The sequence below is a fragment of the Chiloscyllium plagiosum genome, unplaced genomic scaffold (genome assembly GCF_037043375.1).
Source record: "Chiloscyllium plagiosum isolate Xiang-an unplaced genomic scaffold, Cpla_swu_hap1 HiC_scaffold_26, whole genome shotgun sequence".
Taxonomy (NCBI): domain Eukaryota; kingdom Metazoa; phylum Chordata; class Chondrichthyes; order Orectolobiformes; family Hemiscylliidae; genus Chiloscyllium; species Chiloscyllium plagiosum.
This window is the reverse complement of record NW_028270164.1, coordinates 38565640-38591378: the sequence shown is the minus strand read 5'-3', so window position 1 is coordinate 38591378 and position 25739 is coordinate 38565640. Positions and strand designations below refer to the sequence as shown.

Here is a 25739-nt window from a genome sequence, read left to right as displayed (position 1 = left end):
TAGACTCTGCTGTAACTTTTCTTTTGCTGGACACTAGGTACAGTCTTGAGCAACCAGATATTTACCTGTTCCTGTTGTTCTCTTAACAAATGCTTAATCTTTTTGGCACTTATTTTCTTCTTTCTCTTAATTGCCCCAGCTGAAAATGCCAATGTAAAAATTGATTCACTGTTTCTCTAATGGCAGTTACAATGAGTTAAGTTGTGTATACTGTATTTGCAGGGTCAGACACCTTTTGATTTAGCAGACGAAAGTATTATTGAGCTTTTAGAGGAACTCCAGAAGAAACAAAATATTGTAAGTGAGTTATTTTTGGATTTTCTTCCCCTCTTTGGTAACATTTAGCTTTAAAAAGTGCATTCAATGAAACACTTTCATTTTATCAAATGTTGTTCAAAATTTTAAAAAGTTCATCGTGTACAATATGAAATTTATTGTCCATGTGAAGACAAAATGAGCAACTTAGAGCGCTGTACAAATCTGCAGTGATTGTCTGGTTTTGAATTGCAGAACTTTGCTTTGTACACGTATGCAGAAAATGAGCCAAATTAAATCTTCTATCATGTAGAATTTTTGATTTGTTTTGAAGCTTGAATGCAAAACTGTTTCACATGCTCTTCAAATGGTCGTTCAGCATTTTGCTTGGACTGTCTCACATATCCTGCATAAACCCATTTCTAAGAGTTTGTGGATTTTGCATGCCTTTCCAGCTAATTACTATATGCATTTTTAATCCCTTTCCCTGAACCGTGCCACGTGTTGAGATTTTCTAGTTAATATGAGCCTCTCAGACACCATTTGACTTTAGAAGAACTAATTTGATAAATGTGACTTGTCCTTTAAACAAATTGTTCAGACTCTTTGAAATATATCAGCATTTTGGAAGTCTCAATGTTAATTCCAATTAATTTTCTCTTGAACTACAGCTCACTTATAGCCACAAAATAGCTGTAGCTTTGTCTGTTTAAGCCTCCTTTGCAAATATCTCCGATTGCTTAGGGCATTTTGCACTAGTATTTCCTATTCAACCTTGGCCTACTGCAGTGAATTTTCATGCTTATTTGCGTTTCAAATTCTTGGCTAGTGATGGCAGAGGCTGTCCTCATGATCTAAATTTTGGTGACCCTTCATCCCAGTTGTTGTGTTGCTATATTTTGATAGTACATAGCAGACTTCTGATTGCAACTTCACAACCTCTGATTTTTAGCTGGAACCATTTTTTTCTTAGTACTGTTAAATCCAAAGTAAGAGTTTCAATATTTTTGTAAAAATACTTATTTTGTAATAATGCTACTATATTGGTTAATCAGAAATAAACTCTCTAATCACCTGTTGTTCCAAAAGGTTATTTAAAGCTGTTAGACACAAGTGCAGAAATAGCACTTAGTACTTTGAATTCTTTTTAAAATTATGACTGGATATCTGAAACTTTCAAAATTCCAATTATTGGCAGTGTTCTATCAACATATTTTCTTTTTTTTTGGAGCAGAGACTGCACTATAGATATGTCATTGAACCAATTACAACACTGCAAACTGAGTATTTCAGGATCCCTTAGAATCACAAACTGGTACTCCTAGGTGTAGAAATTATTACTGAGGGCGGTCAGGCTGAATGGATGTACCTTTCTTCCTGAGTGACAGCCATAATTAAAGTAAAATTTTTAGTCCAATTCTTATGGTGTCAAAGGTTTTCTTCACTTTCCATAAAGTGTCTTTTTTCCTCCAGGCGTAATACTGAATTCAAGGATTGCCAACATTGACAGCTTTAATGTAAATGCAGGACCTCTCAGCCTAGTGCTACCAGACTTTAAACTAATCTCTTACTGCCACAAAGCCCAGGATTGTGCTAATTTTTATAAAAGTGCAGAACTACACCAAGGGCCTATTCTCCTTTTCTAGTGCAGCTGAATACCTTTTGCACCTAGAAGATGAAAACAATTTTTTGGATAAGAGGGTACAGGTAAAACAAATTCATCCATTATCACAGAGTAACAGATTGAATTCTTCATTCGTCAAATCAATCGTCAATTTAAAAAAAGCCTTGAAATGTTGAAAGTTAAATTTTTGAATTAGCCAGTGTCTACCAGTAACTGTAATATAATCTGATTTGATACGAAGTCTCCTATGATAGAACAGTGAATTCTCTGATCCATTTGTAACTATGCGGCAGAGAATTCTATTAGTGAAGACAAGATTCAGACTGTCTGGTTTTCACTATCTGAGAACCTGCCTCGGTCCATGCTGTCTTTTACCATTGATCAACATTTTGGTGGGTAGGAAAGCTATTTAATTAATATTTCAAATTTATTACTGACATATAGGAAATGAGTATTCTATATATTGGAACTTGTGTTCCATTCAAATGATATGTTTTAGTATTGGAGTTTAAACTTGAAAATAATTCTGCAAATGACTTAGCTTGAAAAACTTACATTTTAAAGAAACTTCGTTCTGAAATATGGGTAAAACTGCAGGAAAGATAAATTTTTGAGATAATATGAAAACAGTGACTACAGTTCAAATAAAAGCAGAAATTATGAAGAAACTAAGCAAATTTGGCAGCATCTGTGAAGAGAGAACAGAATTGGTTCAAGTCTAGTTCTGCAGAATTTAACTTTGCCTTTTCTGTGCAGATGCTGCCAGACCAGCTGAGTGTCTCCAGTGATTTCTGTGCCTGTTTCAGATCTTCAGCATCCACAGTTCGTTCTTTTATATTACTGTGATTCAAATGTAGTTTCTAACTGTGAAGCATTTTATGATTTTTTGACATTGTGATATAATGTAAGTTGATTTTAAATTTCCAGGGCATTCTGGGATCAGAGAATGAACATCAGTATCAGTAATAAATTTTTTAAAAATATAGGTTACCCTGAAGGCAGTTAGGTAACAAGGTTAAAAGTAGGACATAAAAGATAGTCATTCCTGATGAAGGGCTTTTGCCCGAAACGTTGATTTTCTTGCTGTGCTTTTCCAGCACCACACTCTTGACTCTAATCTCCAGCATCTGCAGTACTCACTTTTGCATCAAAGATAGTGTCTTGTGGATTGCTGCCAGTGCCATGTGCTTGTTTGAGGAGACATAGTAGGAAGAATCAAATGAAGACATGGCAATGAGGCGAGTTTCAGATTCCTGCTCCATTGGGACTGATTCTGGGGCAGTGGGTCTTATACATACTGGACGGGCTATGCCTGGTTATGACCACAACTGACATCCTGGGGGGGAATATTGGCTAGTGTGATTGGGAATATTGGCTAGTGTGATTGGGAGGGTTTAAACTAAAATGGCAGGAGGAAGAGAACTTATACATGGAAACAGATCACAGGTAAACAAGGACAAAATCAAAAGACTGTAGAAATGAAAGTGACAACCAAAGCATTCAAGAGCAAGAATAAAGCAAGGCCAGAGTGCAAAATAATGCAAACCAGACTAAGAATGTTAAGAAGGCACGCCTTAACACTTTGTGTTCAGAGTGTTCAGTAAAGTGGATGAATTAGTTGCACAAATAGAAATAAACTGATATATTTAGGATTACAGACAAAGGCTGCAGAGTAAGTAGGGATGGGAACTGAATATCAAGGGGTTTTCAGTTTTTAGGAAGGGCAGACAAAAAGGAAACATGGTTGGTTAGCATTGTTGATTAAAGAGGAAGATAATACAATTGTGAGGAAGGATATTAGCTCCGGTGAAGTGGGAAGTCTATGCCCGTATCACTTGCAGATAGCAAGGATTTGATGTTCTACAGATATGATGGCAGTGGTTAACTGAGATTGTATTTATGCAATGAATATGAAATTACAGTTGTTATGCATTTTTAAAATCTGATATTGTAGTTTGGTTTCTTCTATAGCTTCGTACTGAGAAACGAGCTGTGAGATCAACACTCATTGAATCAACTGTAAATTGCAAAGTCCAGGCCAAGCACTTGAGGTATTTGAATTATAACAAATGCTCAATTTTGTGTTAACTTTTAAAAGATCCACAACAATTGACTGATGGATTTTAACATATATCAATAACTTGTGGGTAACCTTTCTGTAAAGTTTATCTTTGTCTCCCTATAAACCACTGTTTCCAGACATAGAATTAAATGGTAGCTAGTTAAATAATGCATGTATTTGAATACTTAAATATTTTGTAACAACCCGTAAGTTAGCATAATGTGAATTAATTTGCTTTCGAACCTTCTTCCTCTGACTTGATATTTTGCAGTTGTTCTAATTATGTATGAAAATCATACATTGGACAAATCAAAATGTCATTAGATCGTGCCTGTATTCTGGGTTTGTTCATGCTCAATGTGCCTCACATCTGTTTTGCTTAAGTAAAGAAGCTTTGGTGGCTATCTCTGGGTTCAGAGGCCTGAGTTCAAGTCCTGCCTGCTCCAAATGTGTGTCGTGATCTCTCTGAACAGAATGATTATGAAAGAAAAGGTTGGGGTGAATTGAATTGAATTGAATTGAATTGAATTTATTGTCACGTGTACTGAGGCACAGTGAAAAGCTTTGTCTTGTGAGCAATACAGGGAGATCAGTATAGTTATGTAGCATAGACAGTAAATAATTGGTAAACAGCAGCAAAAACAAAAAGAGGTACAGGTAAATGTTAAGCATTTGTGAGTTCATTCAGTATTCTAACAACAGTTGGGAGGAAACTGTTGCGAAACTGGCTGGTGCATATATTCAGGCTTCTGTACCTTCTTCCCGATGGTAGAGGTTGTAGAAAAACATTGCCAGGGTATGATGGATCCTTAAAAATGCTGGCGGCCTTTCCTTGACAGCGGAATTGGTAGATGGGAGGTTGGCCTTTGTGATTGTCTGGGCCGAGTTCACCACTCTCTGTAACCGTCTCTGATCTTAAATGGTACAGTTGCCATACCAGGAAGTGATACATCCAGACAGAATGCTTGCGATGGCGCACCTATAAAAGTTGACAAGAATATTCACCATTATGCCAAATTTCCTCAGCTGCCTGAGGAAGAAGCGATGTTGTTGGGCCTTTGTAACCATTGCGTCCACATGAAGAGTCCAAGAAAACTTGTTGTGGATGACCTCTTCCAGGAACTTGATACTCTCCACTCGTTCCGCCTCTGTGTTGTTAATGTGTAGCGGAGCATGAATAACATCCTGCTGAAAGTCAATAATGAGTTCCTTGGTTTTGCTGGGTTGAGAGCTAGGTTGTTCTCAGTGCACCATTTTTTCTAGGTCTTCCACCACCCACCAGTATTATGTTTCGTCACCATTTGAGATTCGACCGACTATGGTGATGTCAGTGGCAAACTTGTAAATGGCATTGGTCTGGTATTTGATGATGCAGTCATAGGTATACAGTGAGTACAGTAAGGGGCTGAATACACCCCCCCGGGGGACTCCAGTGTTGAGTGTTAGTGAGAGATCTTCATTGATTTTGGCCTGTGGGTCAGGAAACTAAGGATCTAGTTTCAGAGAGAGGGGCTTAGTCTGAGATCACTAAGTTTAGTAATCAGTCTCGAGGAGATAATAGTGTTGAAGGCTGAACTCAGTCAATGAGTAGGATTCTTAGGTAGCTGTTCTTGGTGTCAAGATGTTCTAGGGAGGATTGAAGGGCAAATGATATGGCATCTGACATGGATCTGTTGGTCCGATAGGCAAATTGAAGTGGGTCAAGAGTAGTGGGGAGGCTGATTAATGCCATGACCAGCCTTTCAAAGCACTTCATGGCCTCTGAAGTTAGGGCCACTGGGCAGTAATCATTGAGACATGCTGCATGAGCCTCCTTCGGCACAGGGATGATGTCGGCCTTGTTGAAACAGGCAGGGACAGTGGCCTGCTGCAGAGAGAGGTTGAAAATATCCAAAAAGATCAAAAGGATAACAAAGAGTGTAATAAGAAATGAGAGGATCAAATATGAAGGTAGGCTAGCCAGTAATATTAGAAATAATAGTAAAAGTTTCTTTCAGTACATAAGAAACAAACGACAGGCAAAAGTAGACATTGGGCCACTTCAAACTGATGCAGGAAGCCTAGTGATGGGAGATAAGGAAATAGCAGGAGAACTTAACAAGTACTTTGCGTCAGTTTTCACAGTGGAAGACATGAGTAATATCCCAAAAATTAAAGGGTGTCACGGGGCTGAGTTGAGTATGGTTGCCATTACGAAAGAGATAGTGCTAGAAAAGTTAAAAAGTCTTAAAATTGATAAATCTCCTGGCCCCGATGGGATACACCCTAGAGTTCTGAGAGAGGTGGCTGAGGAAATAGCAGAGGCATTGGTTGAGATTTTTCAAGAGTCACTGGAGTCAGGAAAGGTCCCGGATGATTGGAAGATGGCTGTTGTAACCCCCTTGTTCAAGAAAGGATCAAGGCAAAAGATGGAAAATTATAGGCCAATCAGCTTAACCTCGGTTGTTGGTAAAATTCTAGAATCCATCATTAAGGATGAGGTTTCTAAATTCTTGGAAGAGCAGAGTCTGATTAGAACAAGTCAACATGGATTTAGTAAAGGGAGGTCATGCCTGACAAACCTGTTGGAATTTTTTGAAGAGGTAACAAGTAGGTTAGACCAGGGAAACCCAGTGGATGTGGTCTATCTAGACTTTCAAAAGGCCTTTGATAAGGTGCCACACGGGAGGCTGCTGAGCAAGGTGAGGGCCCATGGTGTTCGAGGTGAGCTGCTGGGATAGATTGAGGATTGGCTGTCTAACAGAAGGCAGAGAGTTGGGATAAAAGGTTCTTTTTCAGAATGGCAGCCGGTGACTAACGGTGTCCCGCAGGGTTTGGTGCTTGGGCCACAGCTGTTCCCATTATATATTAATGATTTGGATGAGGGAACCGGGGGCATTCTAGCGAAGTTTGCCGATGATACGAAGTTAGGTGGACAGGCAGGTAGTACTGAGGAAGTGGGGAGGCTACAGAAGGATCTAGACAGGTTGGGAGAGTGGTCCAGGAAATGGCTGATGGAATTTAACGTGAGCAAGTGCGAGGTCTTGCACTTTGGCAAAAAGAATAAAAGCATAGACTACTTTCTAAATGGTGAGAAAATTAATAAAGCCAAAGCACAAAGGGATCTGGGAGTGCTAGTGGAGGATTCTCTCAAGGTAAACATGCAGGTTGAGTCCGTGATTAAGAAAGCGAATGCAATGTTGTCTCTTATCTCAAGAGGGTTGGAATATAAAAGCAGAGATGTACTACTAAGACTTTATAAAGCTCTGGTTAGGCCCCATTTGGAGTACTGTGTCCAGTTTTGGTCCCCACACCTCAGGAAGGACATACTGGCACTGGAACGTGTCCAGCGGAGATTCACACGGATGATCCCTGGAATGACAGGTCTAACATATGAGGAACGGCTGAGGATACTGGGATTGTATTCGTTGGAGTTTAGAAGATTAAGGGGAGACTTAATAGAGACGTACAAAATAATACATGGCTTGGAAAAGGTGGATGCTCGGAAATTGTTTCAGTTAAACGAGGAGACTAGGACCCATGGACACAGCCTTAGAATTAGAGGGGGTCATTTCAGAACAGAAATGCGGAGACATTTCTTCAGCCAGAGAGTGGTGGGCCTGTGGAATTCATTGCCACGAAGTGCAGTGGAAGCCGGGACGTTAAATGTCTTCAAGGCCGAGATTGATAGATTCTTGTTGTCTCAAGGAATTAAGGGTTACGGGGAGAACGCTGGTAAGTGGAGCTGAAATGCGCATCAGCCATGATTGAATGGCGGAGTGGACTCGATGGGCCAGATGGCCTTACTTCCACTCCTATGTCTTATGGTCTTATGCTCAGATCTTTCTAGATTTTTCTGGTTGTTCACGGAGTGACTTGATGTGTTAGTTCTGTGAAGCCCCTTTTTATCAATGAAAAGCAAGATTTCTATAACTGTTTTTGGGCGATCCATTGATTTATTGACAAAATAGAAGTGGAATTCTTGTAAATCTGGATGCCCCGTGTAACAGAGATTTCTGCCTTCAAAGCATTGGACTGTACCACATTAAGCAACGTATCCTTGATTTTGTGTCCATGTTGTTCCTTTCTTTACAATGCAGGCATTGCAACTTCTGTTCTGATAAACTATTGCTTTCATGTAGATTACTAGGAACAGAGTGTCCTTGCATCCAATTTCTGTCTGACACTATGCTGGCTTCATATTATACCTCAGAAAGGCTTTTGTATTTTTGTTCTTTTAATTAAGGCCATCTTAGGAATTCTTTTGTCTTAAAAGAAAGTATTTTGAGTTTATTTGAAAGAAATTAATCTTGCTTTCTTTGCTGGTTTATACCTCATCTACAGATTTGTACAGCTGTGTGTACTCTCAGAAACCGATACTGCCTACAAATGTTCTTGTCTAGTGTTGCCTGGTGGATTTTCAATTACTTTTCCATATACCCGACACCAAAATATTGGAATCTATTTCTAGGTGGCAGCTGCTGCTGCCGCCATGGTGAGAGGGTGCTTTTCCATTATGGAGTATTGCTTATGTTATTTCGTGTAGCGTAAGAAACTGGTTGTGGATCAAGAATCATTAGACTTTTATTAAGACTAACTATTATGTACAAATATTACACACTTCAGGCGCATACATTTCTGGGGTAATATTAAGCTGTTATGCTACAACAGTGAAGCATGTTTCAAGTGCTCGGAGATAAGGTGGAATATGAGATCTCTATGCCCTGAGGTCAAATGCTATGGTGCAGTGGTGATGTCATGTGCATACCTGTTCAAGGTATACTGATTGAACAGGTTTGTTATGCCTCACAATCAAATTTCAGGCTGCTTTCAAGTGCTAAAATGTGCTGTCATTTATAAGTACAAAATTTGGAATTCAGTTTTCTTTTTCTACCAAGCTTGGAACTTTTAGAGGGTTTGTTTTGAAGTAGTTTATTTGTGGATTATAAAAGGTATCTACATTATACAAATATTTAAGAATATCTATTAAACCAAACAAGATGAACTGCTTTTTGGGACCCATTAACTTAATGTTTGTCAATGGTGTACATCTTGTAGCTTTAGTTTGCCTCACCATGCATCAAAAATTAATTTTTAAAAATTATTTTTATTAATTTTTAAAATTATTTTGATTTTCTTCCATCACCTGATTTTGTTGAATTTTTAAATCACTTCGAGAAGAAAAACTGGAGCAATAATTTACCTTTTAAATCCACAGCAAAAGAAGTTGCCCATAATGAGCCTTTCTAACACTGTTTCAGTCACTCTGAAAAGGTGCACATACATAGTTAATAGCTAGAATCTTGCTTTTTTTCCCTCTGTCAGCACATTTGACCTTTGGAACTTTTGTTCTGGTTGTTGTCTGCCTATCCTGTGACATAACATTGGGATTTTGCACTGATCGAACAGTCTTGCTGCACATTTCCTAAACTTATTAAAAACAACTATTTTGCAGCAGTTAGAAATTTTTCCAGTGTGTTCCATCTTGTCATAGATCGTATCAATTCATGAAATCAACCGTTTGAAGTAATTGTCCTGTCCTGTTAACTGATTTTGATTTGTTTTCTCATTATTACAGTAAAGACACTATCTTTTCTGAAGTAAAAGAAACAAAGCGTAAATTGTCTGATCGAGAAAAACTCAATGAAGAAAGTAAGAAAGATGAATCCAGCAGTTCCAGTTCTGAAGAAGAGGATGATGCCTCTGATTCTGAGTCGGACATAGACATAGGTAAGCCCGAAGAAAAATAGCTTGACAATAGAGGAAACCCAGGAAAAATTTTTAGTGCTTGATTTTCAAATCGTGAGGTTAATTTTGTTTTTCTTTATCTGTCAGCTCTGAATAATTTCAATTACAAGGCCATATAATACAACTTTGTTCTCTGGATGTTGAATTGTAATACAATTTAAAAACAGGTTATTTGTTGTAGTTGGAAACATAAACTCCAATTAAGTGCTCATTATGAAAATCCACTTTATATAATGTTACAGACAATATTGTAGATGTTAAATCCTACAGGTACAAGATCAGTCATTGGCCTCTCCCTGCTCTTTGACAGTGCTTTATAAGTAGTACCCGTCACTGCTCTTTTTATGTGCCTTACAACTCATAGTTTCTAAGTATGCATGACTTTTATTTTAATGAAAATTACCAATGAATCTGTACCCACCACCTTTTCAGACAGTTCACTGCATATCACAAATTGCTGTGCAAAATGTTCCAGCAAAAAGATTCTGTTCATCTTAATTCCTACCCACAGTCACACAGCATCTCAGCTGAGATTCAAATTAGTGATTTAAAAGGATTTAGAGCATGTCTACTTTTTGTACTGTCTCTTAGAACATTTCTATGTTAGTATTGATTGTTTTTAGTTGGAAAGAAATTACCAGAATTGTAAGGTGGTAAGTAGAGTACTTTGCAATGAAGTGTCAGGTCGCAAAATATCATGTTTGCATCCATGTGCTCAGGTTTAAAGCAATATTTGTTGCCTCACAATTGATTAACTTTTAAATTACTCAGTTCATTATATAGTTTCATAGTCATGGTTTTTCCAAATCATTATTACAGGTTTGAGAAAATTTGCTCAGTTTTGAATGGCATTGAAATGATCTGCATTTAAAACTCTGACAGTTGCATGCTGAAATTTATAAAACTTGCCTCTGAAAACAGTTTCTCTTAATACAGGTTGAACCTCTATTACACAGTATTCTCTAGTACGTAAAACTCCGTGATCCAGCAACCACACTACTACATGTTGCTTCCTGCTGCTCTTCTTCCCCCGCCTCCCCCACTCCTCCACAGACACACCAGAAAAACAAAAAAATCTCCTTGCCGCAGTGCAGATTTGAGATTTGTAAGTTTGATTGAGACAGTGAGCACTGAGTAACACATAGTTATTACTAGTTACAGACTGGCTTTACTCATCAATAACCTGGTTAAATTCCCTCCTCCCTTAGTTAACTCAATAGTTCCATTAAAGTTATGTGACTTAAGGGAATGTATGTTTGTTTTCAACCATATAGCAATCAAACATTAACTTTCTTAATTGTTTCTCTATTGTCATAGCTTTTTAACATTTTCCAATGTTAAAAATGTTGGAGAGAATGTGCAAACTCCACACAGACACGGGGAGAATGTGCAAACTCCTCACGGACACAGGGAGAATGTGCAAATACCACACAGACACGGGGAGAATGTGCAAACTCCACACAGACACGGGGAGAATGTGCAAACTCCACATAGACACGGGGAGAATGTGCAAACTCCACACAGACACGGGGGGAATGTATGTTTGTTTTCAACCATATAGTAATCAAACATTAACTTTCTTAATTGTTTCTCTATTGTCATAGCTTTTTAACATTTTCCAATCCACCACAAACAGCTCGCTCATCATATCTTCATATTTCCATTGGCTTAAATTTAAGGCCATAGTTTTGTATTGAACTATATCCTTTCAAACTTAATTTTTTTTTAGAATCCACTGCTTCTCACTCAGGACTCTGAGATTACTGATGTGCTCTTACTTATAGCATAATACCGGATATAAAAATAGCCTTTTTTGTATTTGCTTCTTCATGCTGCACCAGAAAACCATCTGATGTACATCCAGCAATTCAACCTTTACAGCACTGGTGCTGATTAGATTTATGTAGTCTACATATAATATGTATATAATAGTTAAAAATCACAATACCAGGTTATAGTCCAGCAGGTTTATTTGGAAGTACAAGCTTTCAGGACACTGCTCCTTCATCAGGTGGCTAGTGGGCAGGATCATTGAACACAGAATTTATAGTAAAAGATCAAAGTGTCATACAACTTAAGCAATGTATTGAGCAAACCTAGATTGCTGTTAAGTCTTTAATCACTTAGAATGGGGATGCAGGTTTCGATTGATTAATATTTTCAGCATTTATATGAATGGTTTGGGTGTGAACATATGAGGTACAGTTAATAAGTTTGCAGATGACACCAAAATTGGAGGTGTAGTAGATGCTGAAGAAGGTTACCTCCAATTACAATGGGGCCTTGATCAGATGAGTCAATTGGTTGAGGAGTGGCAGATGGAGTTTAATTTAGATAAATGTGATGTGTTGCATTGTGGAAAGACAAATCTGAGCAGGACTTATGCACTTAATGGTAAGGTTCTGTGGAGTATTGCTAAACAAAGAGACCTTGGAGTGCAGATTCATAGTTCTTTGAAAGTGGAGTCTTGGGTAGATAGGATATTGAAGAAGGCATTTGGAATGCTTCCCTTTATTGATCAGAGCATGGAGTATAGAATTTGGGAGGTCATGTTGTGACTGTACAGGACATTGGTTAGGCCACTTTGGAATATTGTGTGCAGTTCTGGTCTCCCTCCTAATGAAAGGATGTTGCGAAATTTGAAAGGGTTCAGAAAAGATTTACAAGGATATTGCCTAGGTTGGAGGATTTGAGCGATAGCTAAAAGCTGAATAGACTAGGGCTGTTTTCCCTGGAGCACCGGAGGCTGAGGGCTGACCTTATAGAAGTTTTTAAAATCATGAGGGGCATGGTTAGGATAAATAGACAAGGTCTGGGTTGGGCGAATCCAGAACTAGAGGACATAATTTAGGGTGAGAGGGGAAAAATTTAAAGGAATATAAGGGGCAATTTTTTCATGCAGAGGGTGGTGCATGTATGGAATGAATTGCCAGAGGAAATGGTGGAGCCTGGTACAATTACAACATATAAAAGATGTCTGGATGTGTACGTAGAAAGGGTTTAGATAGATATGGGGCAAGCGCTGGCAAAGGGGACTAAATTAATTTGGGATATCTGGTCGGCATAGACAAGTTGGACCGAAGGGTCTGTTTCTGTGCTGTACATCCCTGTGACTGTATGACTCTATGTAAATTCCAGAACATCATCTAAGTCAGTCCCAAGATAACAAGGTTTTATTTTAAAAAGTGACAGCTCAGACAGTACATTAAAGGTATGAGGTTACAAGCTGTCTGTATCCCATCTTGAGTCAGACTGGTTCTATTTCCAAAGTAGGAATTTGTAAAATGCTACATGAACTGACTGCCTACAGATAAAGTGCTTTTTGAACAAAATAGACTGTATCTAGCAATACAAATCTGCAAATGCAAATTCACCTATAGACCTGCACGTGTGTGTGTGTGTGTGGGTATGGGTGTGGGTGTGTGTGCGCGTGCACGCGCGCAAGTGTGATGGACTATGTGCCTTTGAGAGGGGTGCGCGTGTATATATATAAGAGAGGGTCTGTGTGAGTGTCATTGTGTGTAAGAGTATGTGTGTGTGTGTGTATACAGTGTAGTTGGATCATCTGTATTGTGACATGAATCCAAGATCCTGGTCGAGCTTATCTTTGTGGGTACCAAACTTGCTAGCATCTCTGCTTGGCAACTGTTGTTGCGTATCCTGAAGTCCACCTTGGAGGATGGTCACCTGAAGATCAGAGGTTGAATGTTGTTGACTGCTGAAGTGCTCCCTGATTTGGAGGGAACATCCCTGTCTGGCAATTGTTGCGTGGTGTCCATTCATCCATTGTCGTAGCATCTGCTTGGTCTCATGAAGATACCACACCATGGGCATCCTTGACTGCAGCGTATGAGATAGACAGCATTGGCAGAGTCACATGAGTACCTGCTGCACGTGGTGGGTGGTGTCCCCACATATAAAGGTAATATCCATGTCGACACTCTGACATGTCTTGCAGTGGTGCCCATGACAGGGTTGTATGGTGTTGTGGTCGATGTTCTGAAGGCTGGGCAATTTGTTGCAAACAATGGTCTGTTTAAGGTTTGGCAGTTGTTTAAAGACGAGAAGTGAAGGCGTAGGGAAGATGTTGGTGAGGTGCTCATCCTCATTGATGTTCTTTGCATCCTGCAAAACATTGTGTAATTTCTGTGCTTCCAGGAAGTACTGGACAACGAAAAGTACCCTGTCAGTTGTATCCCATGTCTATCTCCTGAGTACGTCATTATGGTTTCTCACTGTGGCATGTCTGAATTGGCTAACAATGAGTTGAACATCGTGTCCTGCTCTTATGAGAGTGTCCGTTGCATTTCTCATCTTGTTCGTAGAGGATGGCTATTTTAGTATGTTTAAGGTGGAATCTGGAAGTTATCTTTGAGCTTGCAGTAAAGTGAGGTACTGAGGTGCCTGGCCTTGATGGAGATGTGAATGCCAAGAACGAGAGTGATTCTAAAGAATTGTACATGCTAAGTCTGATGGTGGGATGTAACTTGTTGATATCATTGTGTAGTTGTTTCAGTGACTCCTTGCCATGAGTCTAAAGGAAGGCAATGTCATCAGTATATTGTGCTGGTTGGAGGTCCTGTGCAGCAAAGAAGTCTTGTTCGAACATATTGGGATGCAAACTTGGACCCCATATCTGTTCCATGTGCCTGCATGAAGAACTGATTGCCCATGATGAAGACGTTAAGATTGAGGATGAAGTGGATGAAGTAACACAGACTACGCTGAGAGATTTTGCTGTTACACCTCTCGCAAACTCCTCATTCATCTTGTATACCAACTCTACAGGCACCATAACCTTGAAATTGAGATAGAGTCCATGTTCTCAGCTTGCACTCAAGATACAGCAGTACAATTACAAGACACTGCCAAGTAGATGAGGCCATGCACACCAAGAGCAAGAAACTTGAGAACCTGGCATTACCAGCAGCAGGAGCCAAGCCTCCCCTGGCACCACAGTTGAAAACGGTACCATCAAGGGGAAATTAATCATCAACTTATCGGACAACACCCTTCAACCAAAAGAGATTGAAGTTCTCAACCCAGTGCTCAATTTTTGCCCCACCACCAAAATGGACCCCGTTGGTCTTGTGGCGAACACAGGGGAATTCACGAGATGAATGAGACTCTAGGAATTCTTCCATGACTCAGCAGCAAGCCCAGTGTGACAACCGATGAACTGAAACAGTCGTCAGAGAGGTCAGTAATGGAGGGACTGAAGGAGGAGTTAACTTGGATTAACTGGCGCTAACCACTGCCCTGGGCTTGATATGTATGCTCAAACCATCAGGAAATGTCTAAAAGCCAGATTCATCAGCCACACCCATAAGGTAGAGCAAAACATCACCTGATCACAACACAACGCCATCCATGCTCTCAAGACAAATTGCAACATTGTCATCAAACCAGCAGACAAAGGTGGAGCCACCGTCGTTCAGAATAGAATGAACTTCTGTAAGGAACTGTTATGAGGTGGCGGTGAACCCTTCTGTTAATTAAAACAAACACCAAGAAAAGCTCCCCTTACATTGTACTCTGTTAAAATGAGTGACAGAGAAAATATTATCAATTTATTTTTTAACTCTAAAAGTGAACATTAAACAACTCACAACTCTTAACCCCCCCACCTTCTCTTAACCGCTTATTTTCTGCCTCCCAACTCTATAACAATGTACTGTTTCAATAAGACACTTATTAAAATTACATCAACTTAATTTCAAGATCACGCAGCGGATGTCATCCTTAGTATCTTTCTTCTCCCTGGGACGAGCTCTTTCTTTTTACTGCAAATATATTTTGTGTGTAAAGGAACCTTTGACAGTATTTCCTAATTTCTTGGATGTGTTGATGCCAGTTGCTCTGTCTCCAATTTTCAAAATGCTTGCCTTTTTTTAATCCCCAACTTCAGATTGTTGCATTGGTTCGACATTGGCAAAACAATAAATTCAAACTCTATTGGGTTTTAGTATCCTGGGGCATAATTTAAACTGGCTAAATTTGAATTGATGTCAAAACAGCAACCAACTCTGTTATCCATTTCACAGCCAAGTGTTACATTTTCAATATTCCAGTACACTCTGAGACTGCTGTCTAGTCATTTCATACCAGTGCTTTTAAACTGTTGGTTCAGAACAGTATTCATTCTCTCTTAAAGGTCAGCATCAAAGCAAGTTTACCAACAACTGAACAACCAGGAATGTTATAGGCAACTACTAGCCGATCCGACCAAAGTACACACCTGTGAACTAAACAGATCAAGACTTTTGATCCAATCCTTCAGACTACCATACATATTCCCATGTACATTTCGCGTAGGGAATTTCTACTGCCTTCTGAAAATGCACATAGCCAGCACACCTGGGCGTCTCATCATATCGGGCAACAGGACCCTGTGTGAGAACCTCTCTGGCTGTGTCGAGGGCATCTTCAAACCCATTGTACGGGGATCCCTAGTTTCTGTCGCGACATTACAGATTTCTTCCAGAAACTCAGCATCCATAGGCCAGTCGAACCAAGACCATTCCTTGTCACAATGGATGTTTCGGCACTCCACACCACCATCCCCCACAACGGTGGCATCACTGCAAAGCCTCAGTACTCAATACCAAAATCTACCAATCTCCAGGCACCATCCTACAACTCATGTGCTTCATCCTCAACCACAATGTTTTCACCTTTGACACAGTTTTTTTATCCAGGCACATGGAATAGCCATGGGGACCAAATTTACACAACAATATGCTGACATTTTCATGCGCAAGCTCGGACAAGATGTTTTAGCTGCACAGGACTTCTGGGCAATAGGCAACAGATACATTGTTGACACTTCATTATTGACACCTCTGGACCCATAGCAAGGAGTCACTGAAACAACTACACAGTGATATAAACAAGTTTCATCCCACCCATCAGACTTATCATGGACTATTCTTTAGAATTAGTCTTCTTCTTGGGCACACAGATCTCCATCAAGGATGAGCACCTCAGTACCTCACTCTACCACAAGCCCATAAGTAACCTTACGATGCTGAACTTCTCAGGCTTCCACCCCAAACTTATGAAAACAGCCATCCTCTACGGACAAGCCGTATGCATAGACAGGATCCGTTCAGATGAGGAGGAACGCGATGGACACCTGAAGGTGTTTAAAGATGCCCTTATAAGAACAGGATACAATGACCAACTTATTGTTAGCCAGTTCTGACATGCCACAGGGAGAAATGACGACCTCAGGAGACAGACACAGGAGACAACTGACAAGGTATGCTTCATCATCCAGGAGCAGAAAAACTGCGCCAAGTTTTTCGCGGCCTGCAACGCATTATCGATGAGGATGAGCACTTCACCAAGATCTTCCCTACGCTTCCACCTCTTGTCTTTAAACAACTGCTAAACCTTAAACAGATCATTGTTTGCAGCAAACTGCCCAGCCTTCAGGACAACATCGACCACAACACCATACAACCCTGTCATGGCAGCCACTGCAAGATGTGTCAGTATCAACATGAATGAGGACACTATCCACCACATGTGCGGCAGGTGCTTTTGTGACTCTGCCAATGTTGTCTATCTCATACGCTGCAGGCAAGGATTTTGGGAGGTATGGTATTTTGGCGAGACCAAGCAGATACTACGACAATGGATGAATGGACACCTTGCAATAATTGCCAGACAGGGATCTTCCCTCCCAGTTTGCGAACACATTAGCAGTCAAGGATATTTGGCCTTGGTTCTTCAGGTGACTGTCCTCCAAAGTGGAGTTCAGGATATGCAACAACGTTTAGCGGCTGAGCAGAGGCTGATACCCAAGTTTGGTACCCAGGCCAGACTGGGATCTTGGGTTCATGTCACGATTAATGTGATCCCATGACTCTGTACACTTCACTCTCATATAAGCACACACACACATGCACAGTCTTACACATGATCTCACACTCTCACAGACCCTCTCATACACATTGTCTCACTCAGACACGCACACGAGTGTTCACACTTATACTCACGCACGTGCCCTCTCAAACTCATATGACTTTCACATATCCACACACTCTCATTCTCTCCCTCTCTCACACACACACATGCACATATACAAGTCTAAGGGGTGAATTTGTATTTTTAGATACATTCTATTTTGTTCAAAAAGCACACAATCTGTCGGCAGTCAATCTATATAACATTTTATCAATTCCTACTTTGGCAATAGAACCGGTCTGACTCAAAAGTTGGGATACAGACAGAATCTAACCTCACACCTTTAATGCATTGTCTGAGATGTCACTTTTAAAAAAAAATAAAATCTTGTTATATCAGGACTGTGACTTGAAAGACGTTGTGGGGTCTACATATTAGTCAATCAAAACCTGCTTCACTTGTGTGGAGTTTACACTTTCTCCCCGTGTCTGTGTGGGTTTCCTCCAGGTGCTCAGGTTTCCACCGACAGTCCAAAGATGTGCAGGTCAGGTGAATTGGCCATGCTAAATTGTCCATGCTAAATTGTCCATAGTGTTAGGTGCATTAGTCAGGAGCAAGTATAAGGAAATGGGTGGGTTACTCTTTGGAGAGTCAGTGTGGACTTGTTGGGCCGAAGGGGCTGTTTGCACAATGTATGTAATCTAATTTAATCTAATCTTCTAAGTGATTCAAGACTTAACAGCAACCTCGTTTGTTCAATGCACCGCATCAATTGTATGACACTGTGAATCTTTTAATATAAATTCTGTGTCCTATGATCCTGCCCCACTACCTGATGAACGAGCAATGCTCCAAAAGCTCATACTTCCAAGTAAACCTGTTGGACTATAACCTGGTATTGTGTGATTTTTAACTTTGTCCACCCCAGTCCAACACTGACACCTCAACATCATATCTATTGCTATGAACCAGGCCAGGCCCCCTCAAAACATTTCAAGGATGTAGCCCAGACTTTAACTGTGCTAGTTGTTTTAATCAGGTGTAGTGTGGATATTCCAGAAGATGCAGCTTGTCAAGCCACTTATTTTAAACAAAATGGAATTTATTTACAAGATTACTGAATGAAACACAAACAAAGAGAACAGAATACCGAATAACTTAACCTATTCGAAAACCCAACTTAATTATGCTTTTCCAAATACTTGCAACAATCCCTATAAACACCCCTTGATTAAAAGATATTATCAAACAGGGACTGACAGGAGAGATGTCAGGGAGAGAGGTGGCAGCATGGTAGTTTCCATCTTCCATGTTGCTGTTTCTTGGACCAGCAGCCTCAAACTGCCTGACTGCTCTTAGTGCATAGCCGCCCTGCCAAAAGCAAATCAAACCAGAGTAGAGCTGAGCTGGGAGAACTGGCCACTCTCCTTTCATTATAAACATTTTTTCTACTGAGGCAGTATCTATTAGCTATAATCAAATTGGCCCGAAAACCCATCAAAACCAGACTTTTCGGAATCACCTATATATATGTATATAGATTGAAGTCAGTCATTACTGCACTACTATCCTGACATTCATATCAAATCTCTTGATTTGTTCTATGATCTTTATTGCTGTAACTATTTGGTGACCTATAAACAAATGCCCTTGCTGTTTGTTATCTGCAACTGACCAGATTCTGCATCCTGCTGTTCTGATCTAAGATGCGCTCTCATTAATTCTGGTCCTGTTCCTTACTATGAGCACTACTGCAACCCCTATTTCTTTTTACTTGGCCTTCCCCTAAGTGATAGCAAATGTCTTTTCTCGAGGGTGAGGAAGCTCAAAACCAGCAGGCATATTCTTAAGGCAAGAGGTGAAAGCTTTAAAAAGGACATGAATCATAGTTCTGAAATTGAGTTTTGGTGGGCGTTAACCCTCACTACCTATTTTCATTTAGGCTACATGAAGTGCTCACCACTCCTCACATGCCACAGGATGGACATTTCACATTTTGAATTCCATGTGTTAAGCCTACTTTCAGGCTATTCACTATAAATTTGAAAGTAAATCCTGATGAGTTGTGCCTTGAGCCTCAATCTATTGTTCACATTGCCAGTGTTTGAAATTGTTTGAGGAATCATCTGAGTTCTGATTGCTAACTTAGATTTTTATTGTTCAGTATACCTCTTCATGATAAGCCATCAAAATATGTTTCTCTTTCTCTCTCAGAGAAGTCAAAGCCATCTATCAAAAATAATATAAACAGCAAACTGAACAGCCGAAGCTTGCAGCTAGCTCCGACTGCAGGGCACTCCACTCGATTCACAGCTACCACAACAACAAGAAAGGTGAAATGCAACTCTGATTCTGTGTTTTGTATAGCAAGGGGCAGGTGAGCACTGAATTTCTTTATGCAGGGAATTAGGTAATTGCCATAGACATCTGTATATTTTATTACATTTTTTACATTTTTATCTGTGGGCGAAGTCATGGAGATCATAGTGCAATTTAGGATATTCCTGCTTTTGTTGCTTGCACTTGTTTTAAAGATTGGAACTTTTTTACATAAAATTATAATCAGCTTCATTAATGATTTGCATTCATATAGCATCTATAAGCCAAAACATTACCAAATATAAGGAGAGAAGTGAAGGCAGAGAAAGATCAAAATATTTGAAGGTTCAAAAATGGTAGTTATTAATGAGGCTGCTGAATGTTGAGTGAGAGATTTAGTGGATTTACAGAATAAAATTCAGAGCGTTGTAAACATGCATGTTGTTGCTGGGATAAAAGAAATGTGAGTGAGCAAGTGGGGCAGTGTCCGAGGAACAGAGCTTTGAAGTAGTTGGATGTCTGGAAGAGATTTTTTTTTTAAATCCTGAATTATAATTTTGAGATGTCACAGGGCTAGAAACCAATCTCCGGAATGATAGATTAACAAAACCTGATGTGGGTTAGGATATGGTCAGGAAGGTTAAAATGATTTCACATTTGCCTTAATGCTGACTGTGTACTTTTTTTTAAATCATGAAGAGATTTGAGGTATCATGTGAATGCAAGTTTATTGAGCTTCATTTCAATAATTCCTTGTGTGATTGAAAGCTGGTTGCAGGAGCCATTTTCTTTTCTTAATTTTTAAAGACTGTGTAGTATCTTTTAAACCCTGTGACACCATTTTACAAATAAAGAATTGTCATCAAAATTGATCATTAATCAAAACTGCTTATAAGCTGTATGAATCAAGATTTGCTTTGTTTCAGATTATTAGCCCTTTTCTCAAATCTACTGCCAAAGATGAAGAAGGTAAAGATGAATCTCCAGCTTCTTGGAGATTGGGGTTGAGGAAGACTGGAAGCCATGATGCACTGAGTGAAATTAGTAGCTCCCAAGCACTGAAAGAGAAGGACTCATTTGGGATTATCCGATCTGCTTCAAGTCCACGCCTTTCAACCATATTTGATAACCGGGAAAAGGTACAACTTTTGAAATTTTTGTTTGCAGAGCATAGTAATAAATCTCTTTCATTGGTAGAAATTAGAATTGAATATTGTATCTGAGCAGTATCATTGATACATTTTCAGGCAAATGTTGCTTCCGAACAGCAAGTTGTAGTTTAAGATGTTGGCTAGGATTTTCTGATGGCCAGACAGCCATTATGCCAGTATAAATGGTAATTTTGCATGGGGATTCTGGAATACCCATTATAGCTAAATGAATTTTTCTGCTGGGTAATTTGTCTCTTCCTGAAACCTTCCAAAATTCTTCAGTTGCATCAAAGACCTCAGAGGGTTCTGATGAAATTAAGTAAAATAGTTACTCAGAAAAGATTTGAATATGAAATACCTGAGTAACTATTCAACAAATCAATACTAATCTGGCAACCTTCCTCTGAAACTCAAACTTGTCCTCAGCTGACATCCTACACCCTATTCATTTGGTATTCTTTCCCTGGTACCGTACCTTCAAATCATCTAGTATTCTTCCTGTGGAAGTCTATTTATCTGGCAACCTAACCTGTTGACATCCTAACGTCACACTTGGCTATGTACTTGCTGATTGACAGCAGCTATCAAAGTGGCTGTCAGGACATTTAGTTTTCAGAATATGCAACTGACTGCTGTAAGAGGGGGGTTGCTGTTTGCCTACCTCTGACTTTTCCACGCTACAGCAGAACTGTCAGAATGAAGTACAGCTCTGCATTTCTCAGGGAGCCCTGAAATGTAAAGTTCCCAATTGTAGCTGTGACCACAGATTACTCGTTGCAACTTTGTTTTTTTTAATTTATAAGATATAGGTGTCACTGGCCAGGTGAGCATTTATTGCCCATTCCAAGTGTGCAATTCTGGTCACCCTCCTATAGGAAGGATGTTGTAAAACTTGAATGGGTTCAGAAAAGATTTTCAAGGATGTTGGCGGATTTGAGCTATAGGGAGGGGCTGAATAGGCTGGGGCTGTTTTCCCTGGAACATCTGAGGCTGAGGGTGACCGGATAGAGGTTTATAAAATCATGATGGGCTGAATAAGGTAAATAGACAAGGTCTTTTCCCTGGGTTGGGGCAAGTCCAGAGCTAAAGGACTTAGGTTTAAGATGAAAGGGGAAAGATATAAAAGGACCTGAGGGGCAACATTTTCACACAGAGTATGGTGCGTCTATGGAATGAGCTGCCAGAGGAAGTGGTGGAGGCTGGTACAATTCCAATATTTAAAATACATCTGGATGGGTTTATGAATAGGTGGGGTTTAGAGAGTTAAGTGCTAGCAGGTGGGACTAGATTAATTTAGAGTATCTGGTCGACATGGACAAGATGGACTAAAGGGTCTGTATCCATGCTGTGCATCTTATCTATGACTCTAGTTGCCCAGAGACAGTTAAGAGTTAACTGCATTGCTGTGGGTCTGGAGTTACATGTGGGCCAGGCCAGGTAAGGGCAGCAGATTTCTTTCCCTAATGGATATTAGTGAACTAGATGGGCTTTTCCTGATAATCAACAATGGATTCATAGTTCTCATTAGACTCCTAATTTCAGATATTTATTGAATTCACATTCCCCCATGACAAGATTTGAACCCAGGTCCAAGAACATTATCTAGGTCTCAGTATTATTACTAGGCTATTAATTCAATTGGAGAGAGACCAGAATTGCACAGTAGGGATGGGCAATAAATGCTGGCCATCATCTGCCCTTTATTGGGATGTAGATTTTGACTTAGACTTGTGGTCACATGCATAGTGTTATGAAGTTGAAGGTATGTACTATACCTTTGAGAGAGTGAATGCTGTTCTGAACTCAGAAATTACAAGCACCTGTGTATGTGACTCGATGGCAGTCCCAGAGTGTACTGGAAAATTGAAACTACGTAAAATTTGACTGTGAAATGGATACTTGAGTTTTGGTTGGTGATTAAAGTATTTGAACTCTTTCTGACATGTTATCCATGAGAGTGGTAATTTGTGGAATAGATAAACAGAAATTTACTCTGTAAGACCAGGTTGGACAGCCAAATCAAGATTGAGAAAGTAACAGTGGAACTGATTGACAGTGTGTCAGTTCCAGAAATACAGTTTGTTTTTGGGAATGATTTAGCAGGATCCAAGGTGGGAGTGTCACCCCTTGTTGTGGAGAAACCAAATGTAAACTAGGGAACCAAGGAGTTAAAAGACAAATACCCTAGAATTTTTCCGGATTGTGTCGTAACAGGATTCCACTGTCATAAGTCACAGCAAGAAGCAAAAACTAAAGAGAAAGACGAAGGAGTTGAGGTTCAGCTAGCTGCCACCGTTTGATATAGAGGTACAGAAAAAACCTGAACAGTACAGGGTCAGGCAGAAGTGTTTCGTCCTGAAAGGCTAATGGACTTACAACAGAAAGACAAGACAATACCAGGGGTAAGCCATGGGGTACAGGTCTCTGGCACAGAGTCTGTCCCTGTTGCTCAGAAGGGAAGGAAGGAGATCTGCAATGGAGTCACTCCATTGTTAGCCAGACACCTAGGAGGTTCTGTGGGAACAAGAGAAACTCACTGTTGGTGTGTTGTCTACCAGGTGCCAGGGTTCGTGATATTTCGGATTGTGTTTTCAGGATCCTGAAGGGGGAGGGGGAGCAGCTCCAAGTTGTGCTCCACAGGTACTAATGATATGATATAGGTAGGGAAAGGGATGGGGATTAAGGCAGACATTCAGTGAGCTAAGTTGGAAGCTTAGTGCTGGCGTACTTATCCTCTGATTTGTTGCCCATGCCACGTGCTAGAGAGGTGAGGAATCAGGAGAGACAGGAGTTGAACACGTGATGACAGGGATGGTGCAGGAGTGAAGGTTTTGGATACCTGGATAATTGGGGCTCGTTCTGGGGTAGGTGGGACCATTACAAACAGGAGGGTCTACACCTGAACCAGAAGGGTATCCTGGGGGGAAAATTTGCTCATAGTTTTCAGAAGGGTTTAAACTCATTCAAGAGGGGGATGGGTGCCTGAATTGTCCTTCCAGTGTCCAAGAGGTTGAGAGTACTGAGGTCAGAAGTATGATTTCAATGTCGCAAGAGTTCACTGGCAAGCAGGAAGGTGGTTTGAAGTATGTCTACTTTAATGCCAGGTGCATCCAAAATAAGGTGGGTGAACTTGCAGCATGGATTGGTACCTGAGACTTTGATGTTGTGGACATTTCGGAGACATTGATAGAGCAGGGACAGGAATGGTTGTTGCAGGTTCCGGGATTTAGATGCTTCAGTAAGAATAGAGAAGATGGCAAAAGAGGGGTAGGTATGGCATTGTTAGTCAAGGACAGTATTACAATGGCAGAACAGGATGTTTGAGGACTTGTCTACTGAGGTAGTCGAGAGTATAGTGCTGGAAAAGCATAGCAGGTCAGGCAGCATCTGAGGAGCAGGAGAATCGATGTTTTGGGCATAAGCCCTTCATCAGGAATGAGGCTTGTGGGTCAGGGCTGAGAGATAAATGGGAGGGGGTGGGGTTTGGGGAAAAGTAGCCGAGAAAGTGATAGGTGGATGAAGGTGAGGGAGAAGGTGGTAGATTAGAGGGGGAGTGATGGACAGGTGCCGAGTTGGAGGCTTGTGACTGGGATAATGTGGGGAGAGGGGAAATGAGGTAGCTATTGAAATCCACACTTATCCCATGTGGTTGCAGGGTCCCAAGGCGGAATATGAGGCGTTTCCTCCCAGTATCAGGTAACTGTTTGGCGGTGGAGGCCCAGCACCTGCATGTCCTTGACGGACTTGGAGTGTTCAGCGTGGGGCGGTGGGGTTGGTGGGTGCAGGTGTCCCATACATGTTCTCTGAAACAATTAGCAAGGAAGTGTCCTGTCTCTCCAATGCAGAGGAGACCACACCGGGTGCAACAGATGCAGTAGATGACATTGGTAGATATGCAGGTAAATTTCTGATGGATGTGCAAGGATTCCTTGGGGCCATGGACGGAGGTGAGGAGAGTGGTATGGGTGCAGGTTTTGCACTTCCTGCAGTGGCAGAGAAAGATGCCAGGAGTGGAGTGTGGGCTGGTGAGGGGTGTGGACCCAATGAGGGAATTGCAGAAGGAGTGATCTTTTTGGACTGCTGATAGGGATCTTTTTGGACTGCTGATAGGGGTGGGAAGGGAAATATATCTCTGTGGGGTCTGTTTGGCGGTGGCGGAAGTGGCGGAGGATGATGCATTACATGCAGAGGTTGGTGGGGTGGAAGGTGAGGATCGGGGGGTTTTGTCCTTGTGTTGGGAGAGGTGGGGTTCAAGGGTAGTGGTGCATGAAGTGGAGGAGATGCACTGGAGGGCATCGTCAACCACATGAAGAAGGAGGTCATCTAGGACTTTGAGGTGGAATTCGTCATCCTGGGAACAGATGCGGTGGAGGTGGAGGAATTGGGAATGAGGGATTGTGTTTGTACAGGAGGTAGCTGTGGGAGTTGGTATGATTGTAGTATATGTCTGTAGTTAGTCGGTCACCTGAGACTGTGATTGAGAGGTCCAGGAAGGGGAGGGAGGTTTCCGAGAAGGGCCAGGTGAATTTGAGGTCCAGTTGGAAGGTGTTGGTAAAGTTGATGAACTATTCAACCTCATCGCGAGAGCACGTGGCGGCGCCAATACAGTCGTTGATATAGCGGAGGAACAGGTGGGGGGGCAGTGTGGTGCCAGTGTAACTGCGGAAGATGGACTGTTCCATATATCTGA

General features: G+C 40.7%; 1 protein-coding gene across 5 annotated transcripts in view; it reads left to right on the top strand.

The window, feature by feature from the left end:
* Positions 1–25739, top strand: part of LOC122563241 (protein phosphatase 1 regulatory subunit 12B-like) — a 288710-nt gene that overhangs the window by 124261 nt on the left and 138710 nt on the right. For all 5 annotated transcript variants that reach the window (XM_087973634.1, XM_043716857.2, XM_087973633.1 and 2 more), the window contains 5 exons: positions 223–297; positions 3851–3930; positions 9499–9650; positions 19794–19912; positions 20825–21037. In XM_087973634.1, the coding sequence (XP_087829760.1) occupies positions 223–297; positions 3851–3930; positions 9499–9650; positions 19794–19912; positions 20825–21037 (639 nt within the window). The remainder of the gene's footprint in view (positions 1–222; positions 298–3850; positions 3931–9498; positions 9651–19793; positions 19913–20824; positions 21038–25739) is intronic.